This window comes from Myiozetetes cayanensis, unplaced genomic scaffold (genome assembly GCF_022539395.1).
Source record: "Myiozetetes cayanensis isolate MyiCay16 unplaced genomic scaffold, myiCay2020 scf18, whole genome shotgun sequence".
NCBI lineage: Eukaryota > Metazoa > Chordata > Aves > Passeriformes > Tyrannidae > Myiozetetes > Myiozetetes cayanensis.
Genome location: NW_026087389.1, coordinates 17,044,760 through 17,056,892, shown reverse-complemented (window position 1 = coordinate 17,056,892; position 12,133 = coordinate 17,044,760). Strand labels below are relative to the sequence as shown.

The 12,133-nt window shown below is 52.6% G+C and overlaps 1 protein-coding gene across 1 annotated transcript in view; it reads right to left on the bottom strand.

The window, feature by feature from the left end:
• Positions 1 to 12,133, bottom strand: part of BSN (bassoon presynaptic cytomatrix protein) — a 90,772-nt gene that overhangs the window by 34,313 nt on the left and 44,326 nt on the right. The window contains 2 exon segments of the mRNA XM_050313192.1: positions 9,368 to 9,969; positions 9,972 to 10,149. Of these exon segments, the coding sequence (XP_050169149.1) occupies positions 9,368 to 9,969; positions 9,972 to 10,149 (780 nt within the window).

Genomic DNA, 12,133 nt, shown 5'->3' with positions numbered 1-12,133 from the left:
TCTTTCCATAGAAAGAAACGTCGTTTCTTCTCTTGCCCAGCAGCATTTTCTCCAACACCCAATGCACTTCTTGGGAGATGGGATCTTAGTCCTCACCTCACGTGGCTCGCCCAGCACACGCCCAGCTGGGAAAAAAGGGCATCCCAGCACATGGCAAGGGCTGAAGGCTGAACTACTCGGTACGTGGAACACTACAGGGGGAAACCCTGCAGCAGTCGAGTTGTAGATACCGCAAACCTGTCTTTCAGGTCCTGCTGTTCTCCTTGGAGCAGGACACAGCCTTCACTAGCACACACATGGTGATGAAGGCTTTGAATTCCCTCAGCAGCACGGCACCAACATCCCCCCAGTGTCCATGGCTGCACTGCCCACACGGGCTTGTTCTGCCCACGGACTTTACACCAACACAGTCTGGATGTGAGAAAGAGGGAATCAACACAAGAGCCTGGCCTGAGCTAGCAAAACCCAACCCCAACAATCACATCCCATCATCAGCATCCCCGCTGGCTTTTTCCCCAGCATGCCCACACGCTTCACCACCGGCAGCCACTCTCTTCTCTCTTATTTTGTTTCATGGAACTTTACAGATCCTAAAGACTGTGAGATGCAATTGCAAAATGCCACTGAGCTCACTAGGAGAAACCATGGTGCTTTGTAAGGTGGATCAACACCAGAAAACTCAGTCTGAAATGCTCCCATCACAGTTGGAAAAGCATCGCCACTGCAACCCGGCCCTAAAGCTGCCTCCTTCTTCAGCCCTCTCAGAAATCCACTGTTACAAAGCCAATTAAACGCTCGATTAAGTGTCCCAACATGTTCCCAAATAAAGCACTAACATGGCATGTTATAAAAAAAAAAATAGAAAGAAGAAAGATACAGGTTGTATAATGGCCTGTGAGCACATTAGGATAAGCTGTGCCAGCTCCCAGGGGTGGAAACAGGAGCTGAACAACCACATCCTCTCACCATCTCCCACTGTTTCTCTCTCTGCCCACTGTAGCTTTAGACCAAGACTCTGATTTAGGTGGTCCCACCAGCCTTGCCATTTTCTGCTGGTACCTCCCCAGGGACTATCAGTCCCCACAGTGCTCCTCAGAGCATGCTGGTCCAGAGATCCCCTCCAACCCGACCTCCTGCACAGACTTTTTGTAAGAGCAGTGCCCCCCAAGGCAGGCATTCTCCATCTCCACCAGCAGCTCCTGCTGTGGGCAAGGGAGAGGTCTAGGATACAGGAGCCCACACACTCCACTAAGCAGCCTGGATTCAGGGGTCAATGCTGACCATCCTACTGGACCCTAAAGAGCCATCCCATCACTGACATGATCCACATTCCTCTGATCCCACCACTGCCTCTCCCAGGGAAGAGCTGGTGATAACCTGCTGATGCTGCACTGGGGACTGATTCTGAGCTTGTTCAGACACTGATAATTCAATGCAAGATACAGCAAGAGCAGCATTGGAGAGGCACAGGGCTCCTTGAGGCACGGGGCTCCAGGGCTGCCACACCAGCACAACCGCTGGGTCTGACTCAAAGAGCAAAGGCAGAAAACTGTGCTAAAAACAGATACACTTGAATTTTGTGAATGAACTGCTTTGGTTTTTTTTTCTCTCTCCAGCACATACATATGAAACCTTTTCTGATATCCATAAAACACTACAGCAGCTTTAGCTTGTCCTGCTTCCTCTCCGTGTTTCCATTTTGCCTATTTTTGCTGCCTTCAACCTTTCATGTGCACAACAGTAACTCTTTTTAAAGCTTCTCAAGGTCAAGAAAGTCCCTAATGAGGTGCGTTAGGGCAGTTATTGATCTTCTCTCAGCCTTTCCCGGAGCGGCTCCAAACTGTGAAACCTCAGTCGGGTGATGGAAAGTTACTCAGGCCCTTCCCAGGTAGGTGAATTTTAATATTCATGGCACCCGACTGGAGGGAATATCCAATCCCCTGGCAGTGGCAGCCCTGTACGTCTGTGTCCACGTCCCTGCCGCAAGGTCACAGTCCCTCTCGTCTGCTCGAGGATGGCCTGAGCGACTTTCTGAAGGATGAGTCTGTGCCATGGAAGCTTCACGGACAGAATACCATCACCCCTGAGAAGGAGATCTGCAACACCTACCAAAAATAAGTACTTGCTGGGAAAAGCAATCAAAGCTTAGCAGCAGAGAAGAGCTGCCAGGAAGCATCCATGTTATATGGGCAGAAAGCATTTCCTTAAATTTTTCCTTGTCACTTTCTAGGAAATACCATGATCGATACCGCACGGATGAAGTTTCACCATCAATTAAAGCAGAACCCGCAGTGAGGTGGTGGCTCCAAGAGTCCTTACAGGCTGTTCAAGGACACCTGTGATGAAAACTCAGGTGTCACGTCTGCCCTGGTGACCACCTGACATCAAGCACCATGGGCTGGCCCAGAAGCAATACTGACCCCCTAATGCCAAAGGGCTCCCTGTTATAAACCCAAATCTTTGGACTGCCTGAGCCATGGTGAGCACTCAGGCGTTGATCTTGACATACCCAGCAAGACAGCTCCAGAGACACCTTGGCACTGCTGGCCCCAGCAGCTTGACAGCCTGGGAGCACAGCAATACAGCAGGCAGCAGCTCCAAGTCCTAGGGCACAGCAAATGTGCTCTGGAAAACCAGCCTGGCATCAGGGAAGTATCGTTCACTTCTAATATATCTTCATTTAGAAGGCAGAAATCCCTCACCTCGCTCAGCCACTGTCACCCTCCTGAAAATACAGTTTGGTTTTATGAACCATTGAAAACAATCTGCAGAGCGGGCAGCGGCTGCAGCCAGAGCATCAATCAGCAGGGTTCACGCAGGGCTGACATTTGTCCCTTGATAATATAATTGCAGCTAAAGGAGGAAAGGAACCTGGAGCTCTGGCCTTTTTTACTGATTAAAGAAAGGAACAGCGGTTCTTAAGATAATTTTAAAGTGGCCAGAAGCTGAGAGCAGGCTCAGCAAGGCAAAGCCCAGTCCTAGAACCTCCAAAGACAACCAGCAGAAGCCATGAGCCTGCAGCAGGCATGGAACTAACACCTATGGGGGTTCTGCAGAAAATGCAGCAGTGGGGTCCGGCACAGAAACATGGATTGCATGGGTGGACCAGCCATGGATGCTGCACATCCATCATCAGGTGGGACCCCACTCTTAACTCAGACTGGTTCATTGGGTTACACTGACCCCCAACCCCACTCCAGCCCTGTGTTCTGCAGGAGGAGCCAGTGGGGAGCCCCGTGTTGCCCAGCCCAGCAGCAGGAACCAGCTTAATTACAGCAGGTTTAGCAGCACAGAAACTCCTGAGTCACAGCGAGCTGTTAATTACCAACCCATAACGGGATTTGAGGGCTCACGCCACTGAAGCCGCCTTCGTCTCATGCTGTAGTAGGCAGAGCTCTCTGTTTGACTTAAGTTTATGTGACTGACCCAAATATTTATACCCCTGGGGCTGGGGTATTGTTTAAAATCATTTCTACACAAAAATGCAGGAGAAATCCAGCAATTGCTGCACTCTGTGGCCTGCATATCTGCCTACCTCTTCCTCCTGCAGGAAACTCTGGGGTCTAACCCCCTGCCCACCCTTCAAGTGTGTCACCTTGCTCCTCCTCCCATCCCTGGAGAGAGGACCGGGCCATTCCAGTGCCTATCTGAGCCCTGGGGACCCTGCCAAGCTGTCATTGCAGGACACCCAATTTCAGGGAAAACAGCCTCAAAGGAGTGACTGACAACAGCTGCTCCCTGCTCCATCAGGGGCCACAGTGTGTGTCCATTGGTGTCCTGCAGCCCTCTGAGCCTGGAAGGAATAACAGGACAGTAACAGGACCTGGATTCCTATGGGAAAATGCAGTTTGCAAACTTTAGGCGCCTGTCTCTTGCTTGCCACCCTCCCTGTCCCCCCACGCAGGCACGTGGCTCTTTGAGAAGTGTTTGAGCATCGCATGGGGGAAGGACATTGGGCTCCCCAGAGCAGGAAGCTGCTGGATCCCCACCATGGACACTACCTGTGCTCCAGAGGACAAGAGGCAGGTTCTTCTTAAGGCACCTATATCCTGCTTTTCCCCCTGGAAGGAAGGGGGAATGTCCCCAGACGCCAGACCAGGGCTGGGATTGCAATCTCAGGACAGTGCTGAGCTGGAGGCTCTCTCTTAACCCAGCTAATCCTCTTTGTCTGGGAGCTAATTACATTCCCAGGGAGAGCAGGGACCCTTGGGAAGGGGGCAGGGAGGCACAGCACATTGGGAGTGGAACATGGGCTCGTGGCTGCCAGCCCCCACCTGCAGCGAGGGCAGGTGAGGCAGAAGCCCGACACTCCTCCCTGTTCTCTTTTTAGCTCTTCCATGAAATCTATGTGCTGACACCAAAATAATTTTGGCACAAACCCTTTCCTCAGCCCTCCTTCTCTAACCCATCTTCTGGCTGGCAGCAGTGACACCCTGTTCTGCACAAAGGCTGATCTCATGGAGCTTTTTCCATCTCACTGAAGTCCCTTTTCCCAGGCATTCCTCCCTGTAGCCGAGTGCAGGAGCTGCCACGGCTGCTTCTGCAAGTAGGGCAGGTCAGCCCCATCCTCAGCATCTCAAACCCGAGCAGTGCAGCATCCCAGCCCAGGGAGCTGTTCTGCTCAGGGACCAATTTTACACAGCGTGAGGTCTTGAAGCGTGATGAAAAGAGAGGTCCTGAGCTTCCCGGAAAGTATCTGAGAGGGTGATTCACAAGCTGTTTGCAAGAAATCCATCCAAACAGGCTGGTTTGTACCTGGCTGCAGGTACAAGGGGAGCAGCATCCTGTTCCAGTGCCTCCCCACGTGATAATCACATACTATATTATAAATGCATATAATACATGTAATAAGGAACCCAACAGCATTAACAGGTGAGACCAGACAGGGCGATGCAGTAGCACTGCCCGTGACAACACACGTGTTATAAAAAAGGGATTTTTTTTTTACAACGCATGGGGAAAACAGGAAAAAAAAAGCAGTTTTAGGATGTGGATGTGGCGTGGTGAGCACCACAAATCAGTAAGAGGATCCTCCTGAGGGTCAGGTACCTGTTGGAGGTCACAGCCCGGCACCTGGACATCAGCAGCGCTCTGCAATGAAAGTCATCACTGCTCCTGTTTCAGGCTGGTTAATTAGGCAAAGGGGCATCCTGCCATGTTTATTTAGTAACACAACATGCATAGTTCATTTGTTCCTTAATACAAAACCCCTGGAGTCAATTGGGGTCAACTGGGGTTACTGGGAGAGCATCGTGCCAGCACAGGGCAATCACACTGCAAGCCAGCTCTTGCCAGATTACTTGTTCCCTCAGCAGACTCTGCCACAAACAGGCATGATTTCCTAAATCCCCAGCAAAACAGCCCAGCACTTGGTCTTCCTGCAACAAAAACCTCTTCCCTGCCTGCATGGCACAAGGCTGAGGCTGTAGGGAATTTGGGAGAGTCCTAAAGTGTCAGCCCTGGCTTGGGAATAGCTTGTGGTACTGCTCCCAGGAGCCAGCTCCTGGAGGAGGTGTGATGAGGTGGGAGGAAGCTGGCACCTGTACTCCTGGTATTTCACGTAAACAACTTATTTAAAGCTGGGTAATGCGTATCATGGTGAACAAGCAAAGGAAGTGGGGGTCAGGCACGCTTTTGGGTTTCCTCTGCTGGTCACCTACAGCTTCCAGTGCCATGGGCCACCACAGACAACACATTTCTCCTACGCTGTGCTGCCAAAATGCCGTCCTTGTCCCTGAACTCTTCACATGCCTGAGGCTCCCAGTCCTCACCAGCACCTTCTGACCTTTCCCACCAAGACTCATGGCCAGAGCAAAGCCAGCTTTGCTGGTGGATCTTGCGGGAACTCTGGGCTCAGAGGCACTACTCAGCTGCTCACAGGTGGGATATTCTTGAGGCAACCTTCACCTGGATGAGCATCAGTCCACAGCAGTGCAGAGAACACAAGGGAAGTGCAAGTCACTTCTAGTATTTTCTCTTTTGGTAGGTTTGACTGAACGGAGCGCTGGGGAGGAGGCAGCTCCTTGGATACCTCCCCAGGCAGCTGCAGAGGGTGGGAGGGGACGGCAGGGACACAGAGCCTCCGACTCCATCTTTAGATCAGGAGTGGGATGGGGATGAAAATACCATGGGTAAATAATAACGCATCTTTTTCCAGGGAAATCAGAAGTTTTAGGGGGCTGCAGATAGGGGCAACAGTCTTTACTGCTTTCTGGATTTCACTCTCCATTTCCTTCCCCCCATTTCATATCAGTGACTATCAGGCAGCAACACCTCCCATATATCCCCCTGCTCCACTGAGAGCAGCCCAGAGGTTGGACCAGTAGCCTCTTGTAATGCTGACCTGCCACACCCCGCTGGCTGCCCATCCACAGGGCAAAAACACACACAGGCAACAGCCGAACACTGTCTCACCTCCACCAGCAGGCCAGTACACCTCTGCGGTCTCTCTAAGCATGCAGTTCCTCCAGACCTCCTGTCCCCTTGCCAAGGATCTGCCCTGTTCAAAGCTCCCTTCAAGATCCACCTCAGCCACTTGCAGGGACTGTTCCTGGACAGCCACAATGGATGTGAAGTCAGCACAAGCTAAAGCACTGGAGTCAGTGGGTGCTGGAATTCTCTTCACCCTCAGCATTATGTGGGATGCCACCAAGGAGCTGAGGTCCCACAGGAAGAGGTGCTGGCTCCCACTGCACTATTGGGAGCCTCCGAACAAGTACCAGACTGAGTCTGAGTGACGCTTCCCACCGAGCTGGGACAGCCCACACCGGCACAGGGAGACCAGTCTCCTGCAGTGTGAGTTCAGTCCTGCCTCACTGGCAGGGAGGTGAGCTCGTCAGCAAAAATACTCATCCTCCATGAGGACGCAAACATTATTTAGGGTGTTTTCCCCTCCCAAGATGGTTAAACAGCTTTGCTATGAAACTATAACCATGTGTAGTCCACTGACAACACTGTGGCAAAGCCTTGACTGCTTGCAGGGATAACACAGCTTTGTTTGCAGGAAATGCACGCTTTTTGCACTGTTTTCCTGCAACACTCTGTCCTTTCTCCAAAAACCAGGCCACCGTGGGCCATGCCCTCTTTTTCCCTGTGACTAATGCTGTTTGGAGCCAGGGTGCAGGCTTTGGAGTCTTTGCCCAGGCTCCTTCAGCGTGTACAGAGGGTGCTGCCCGTCTCACCCGCAGCTTGTGCTCTTCTGCACTGATCAGACCACGGCTCAAATCCCTCATTAGTTTTCACACAACTTCCAAGGGCAGCTTATAGCCAAGGTCCTAATTCATCAAGCAATTAATGGATCAAACCTCGCTACTTCAAAGAGTGAGTTCTGGTATTTGCATCAATCTCAGGGCTTGGGACAAGGCCATGTGAGCTGCAGGCAAAAAGAGATCAGACCACAGAGCAATTTTCCCAGAAGATCAAGCAAACCTAAAGCCCAACCACATTAACAGACATTGCAATGTTTTCCTTTCCTCAGAAAGATTTTCTTAAGAACATTCACAGCTCAAGTGTTGCATTTCTTTCTTAACTTTTATAAAAATAAATCCCATAAGCCAACCCAACCATTTTGAACTGGATAATGGTTCTGTGTAAAGGGAAACAAACCCCGTGATAACACAAAGCCCACGTAGTTGCTGTGGGCCTTCACTGTATGTGAAGGCATGTGGATAACGCAGGGATGAGCAGCAGCAAGAAACACTAAAAGGGACATACATGCACGGGTGGGTTTGCCAAAGGTGTCTGAAGGTGTTTGCTCAAGAGCTGAGGGAGCCCAGGCAGAGTCCAGCCTTCAAAATCTGAAATTTAATCCCAGGTGTCAGCTAGTGACCCTGGAGACAAGCGCTGGGGAGAGCTCACCTTTCCCTGGTACCTGCAGAGAGCACCACATTATTGGCTACAACACAACCCCAAATTAATTCTCTAATTAATTAATTAACAGCCGGGTGCCAGGGAGCACGTTGAAGCCTTTTCACTGACCCCTGAGCTTTCTGAAGCCTGGGAACACATCATTGCCCAAGGGCACGGTAACACAGGGTTCAAGGCACCAAACACCTGGATACCCTCTTTCCTCACCCGAGCCCTTGGAGTAAGGAGGGGGCAGTGGGGGGAGCAATGAGCAGGAGCAGAGCACTGGCATTGAAAACGGCATTATGAACATGGAGATGGCCACCTGGGGGGTTTGCACCTCCACACACATGCTGGGAGAGTGCCTCTCCTCCACCACCAACGTGACCGTGAGCAGCAGCAGGAAGAACAGAAAATTACTGGGTGTAATTGAAACTGCAGGGAGGAGCTAGGGACATAAAATGTAATTATCTGCCATGGAACAGAGCCAAGATTAGCAATCCTACTTCTGGTCATTTAAAGTTCTCATTAACTTCTCCACGTGCTGATGGTATCGATTCCGTGTCTTACTGGCTGCAAGATGCAGCACTTCAGGAGCAAGGCCCTGGGCCTCCTCTGGTCAGGGTCTCAAATCGCTTGTACAGCAGGGGGTGAGGGTCTAGGCTTTCATAGAGGCCTTCTCCAAGGCTCTAGAAGATCTCCCTCCCTAGCTTCCAAGGTGGAAGTGATAGGAGGATGCTCCAGCTGAGGCCCAGTCGTACCACTCTCCTGTCCACTGGCTAGAGTTGGCTAAGGTGCCTTTTTGGTGCTTGGGAAGATAAAATGGATGGCCAGCACAATAATTCAGAGACATCCTCAAGTACAACTGGTGAGACTAGGTGGACTGCAGACCCCCCTCAACCTGCTTTCCTCTCTGCCTGCACTCCATCTCATCAGGCTGCAGGACACCCACCCAATTCACATTCAAACAGCACTGCGGGCATCCCCACATCCATGCCGTGCTCAGCCCATTCCCCTGCCCTGCACCCAGGCTCTTGTTGCTGACATCCTGACACTTTCCTCCCCATACCACTTTCCTTGCACCCTCACCATCCAAGGATGCAGGAGCTGCAGAACATCCCTCATTAGCCTTGTCCCAAGTCTGGCCAAGGTATCCATCCACAGCACCAGGAGGAGGATGCTTGTTGGTGACTCTGGCACCTGTATGACCTGTTCCTATTTCTGTACCCTTGGACACATTTGGGGAGCAGTGGGCACTGATGAAGGTGCCCTCAACAACAGCCACCTTACAAGGAACCAGCACGAAATCAGCGTACACACATGAAATCCAAGTCTTTGCTGAGAGGTGGAGGACCATGGCCTCCAGCCCTGGGGTTTGCCCCAGGAGCAACTTGGCTTCGGCAGTTTCTTAAAGGCTTTTTTTGACTTTTGAAAGCAAACACACCGTCTTTCCTCCATTACAAGCAAGTAGAGAGCACGCACCCTCAAACCAGGAGACGCCCGCCCCCACGAGCCCCCTTACCTCCACCAGGTGAGGCGTGGGGTTGAAGCCACACATGTTGCAGACCTGCTGCCGGCAGGTCGTGCAGGTGTTGTAGTTGGGGGGCTCTCCAGAGCCCACGTTGATCTCCGCCTTGCAGAGGGGGCACGAGACCCTTGCTTTCGGCACTTCCTTTGGCTTGACACCCTGCTCTGGCTTGCCCGGCTTGGCGGCCGGCGCGGCGCCAGCCCGGCCCGGTGCCCCCGGGGCTTTGGGACCAGCTTCTTTGCTGGCATCGCTGAAGACGATTTTTGGAGGCACTTTGCCAGGGGACGGCTGGCTCGGAGGGGGGGCCTCTGGCTGGACGGACATGAGCGTGCTGGCCTGGGTGAGGAGGGACGCCCCGAAGCCAAAGAGCTTCCCCGTGAGCCCCTCCTGGGGCTGTTCTGGTGCCCCAGCCCCGGGAGCCGGGGCTGCAGGCTTCGCCCCGACATCTCCCGGCGCCTTTCTCTGCTCGGAGGGGGAAGGCTTGGCTGGCTGATGCTGCGGGGAGGACCTGGCTGCCTCCTGAGGTTTTGGCTGTCCTTGGCCGAGCGGCTCCCTCTGCGGCGTGGTGGGGTGAGGTTTGGGTGGCTCTTGTGGCTGGGTGCGGGGGCTGGAGGGGTCTTATCCGGACCTGAGGGTGGCGGATGCTTGGCTGGGGAGTGGGAAGGGGATGGTGAAGGGGAGTGCAGCTGCTGCTGGCTCTTGGAGCGAGGAGCGGTGGTCATGTCCATCCCCAGTGCCCTCTGCATCTGGCAGTTCAAGCACAGCCATTCCTTCACCTGTGAGACAAGGAGAGGACACGGACAGTGAGCGGTGGGCAGGTGCAGACACCCACAGGCAGCCCCAGCACACCCCCAGCTTCCCCCCAGCAGACCCCACGTAGCCATAGGAACCAGCCATCAGCCCCTGAAAAACATTCTGGTACCATGTTCTTCACTACCAGTATCTCGCAGTCAGGGCGAGCAGCCCCCATCTGTCACAGGTACCCACGGCACAGCACGACAGCTTTAATTAGCCTTGGTCTGCTTCCAAGGCTTCTGCTGTGAAGTGACTGCTAGCCATGAGGCCCTGCCTCCCCTGGGGAAAAGGGGCCTTTCCCAGGGCTCATGGCCCCCCTGCCTCCCCTAATGCCCAATGTTTTCCTCCTGCTTGGTGACCAGAGCTAGCACAGAAAACTGCCAGAGCCCCTCAGACCCTGGGTGCTTCCCATAGGAAACACCACTGTGCCATGCCCTCTCCAGGGCCAGCAGAGATGGCTTTTCTGGAATTGGCGTGGTGGCTGTGATACCCCACCCCAAAATCTGGCACTGGAATCCTGTAAGGGACAGCAGGAGTGTGTTCTCCTTGCACGATGCATCTTCACTGCCAGGCAGGCAAAGTGCTGCTCAGGGAGCAAAGGGTTAATTTTCACTCTCGCCACGATGAATTTTTGGATGCAAATGAAAAGTATAACGTTCCCTGGCTAAGTGGTGATAAAGGAAAGACTTCCCCCCTCGAGAGACGGTTCCTTGTGACACACTAATGTCTGAATTAAGTTAATTAAAGAGGCTGTACAAGCCTTTCCACACGAGGAATCACCAGGACACTCAGTGGCTCCACAAGTATTAATATACAGCACAGTCAGCAGGACAGCCGGGTCTGCTCACAAAACAGTTCTCCAAGACAAGCAACTAAGGTGGCAAAAAGGACCAGAACATTCCCAAAAACAGGAGCAGCACCCAGGACAAGCAGACCCAGAGCCAGGCAGAAGCAGCACCTGACAGCTCCTGGCCCCTGCGCTCTCCAGGGACTGCACATCCCACGGGTCAGCACCCACTGCATGAGATATGGATTTTCCTGCCTTTCATGCCAGGAGCCATCTCTTCGTTCCAGGATCACCTCTAAGGCTCAGCTTAATCCCTGCTTCAGAGATATTAATCTCCTCACCCAACCCCACAGCTCCAGGTCTGTGAGGCCTTTTGGTCCTGCAGCTGGAGGCACAGGTGATTCATGACCTGGCCACAGGGTTTTTCCCCCTACACTCCAACCACAGGCACATTTCAACCTCTTTCTGCTCAAAGGAGCTGCCTGCAGAGATGCAGTTGGGTGTTATGGCAGGTCCTGTGATGGGACAGGACGGTGAGCCCTCAAGAGGAGAGGTAGATGTTCCCTGAACCCCTCCTTCCAGGTCCCCTCCCTAGGAGGGGTCTCATAAAGCCTAGCCTTCAAATAATAAACCTTTAAAACCAGAGGAAATTCAGATCAACCAGGAAAGATGGATTCAAATTAAGGGGGGTGTGGATGAACAAATATCCACCTTCCCGATGGGCCCCTTTCTCTCTCTGCCCAGCACCTGCTGGGTGCCAAGGCTCTGCGTGGCCCCTTTATCTCCAGCAAAGCTCTTCCTAACACCCTACAATCCTGGCTGCATGTCAGCTCTGTGCTCTTCCCAGCCTTCAGTGTGCTTGCTGAGCTCCCACGCCACTCTCTGCACCAGCCTCCGCTCAAGTCCTTCACTCAGAGCCGAGGAAAAAGCAGCCTCAATTTTTCCCCAGCAATTTTGCTTTACATTGTCATTTCTCCAAGCTGCTCCAAAGGAGCCACATTATATTTAGTTTGTGAAAATAGTGCTTTGGTTTTTATAATTTCCTATGGTCTTGCTGTCTCTCTTCTGACATCCAGAATTTCTCGTGTTATTTTTGCTTTCACACCCCCTGGAATTTCTTCCCACTATTCTATTTCAAGAGAGTGTCTACCAAAACCCCATCAGCTTTGCCCACCATC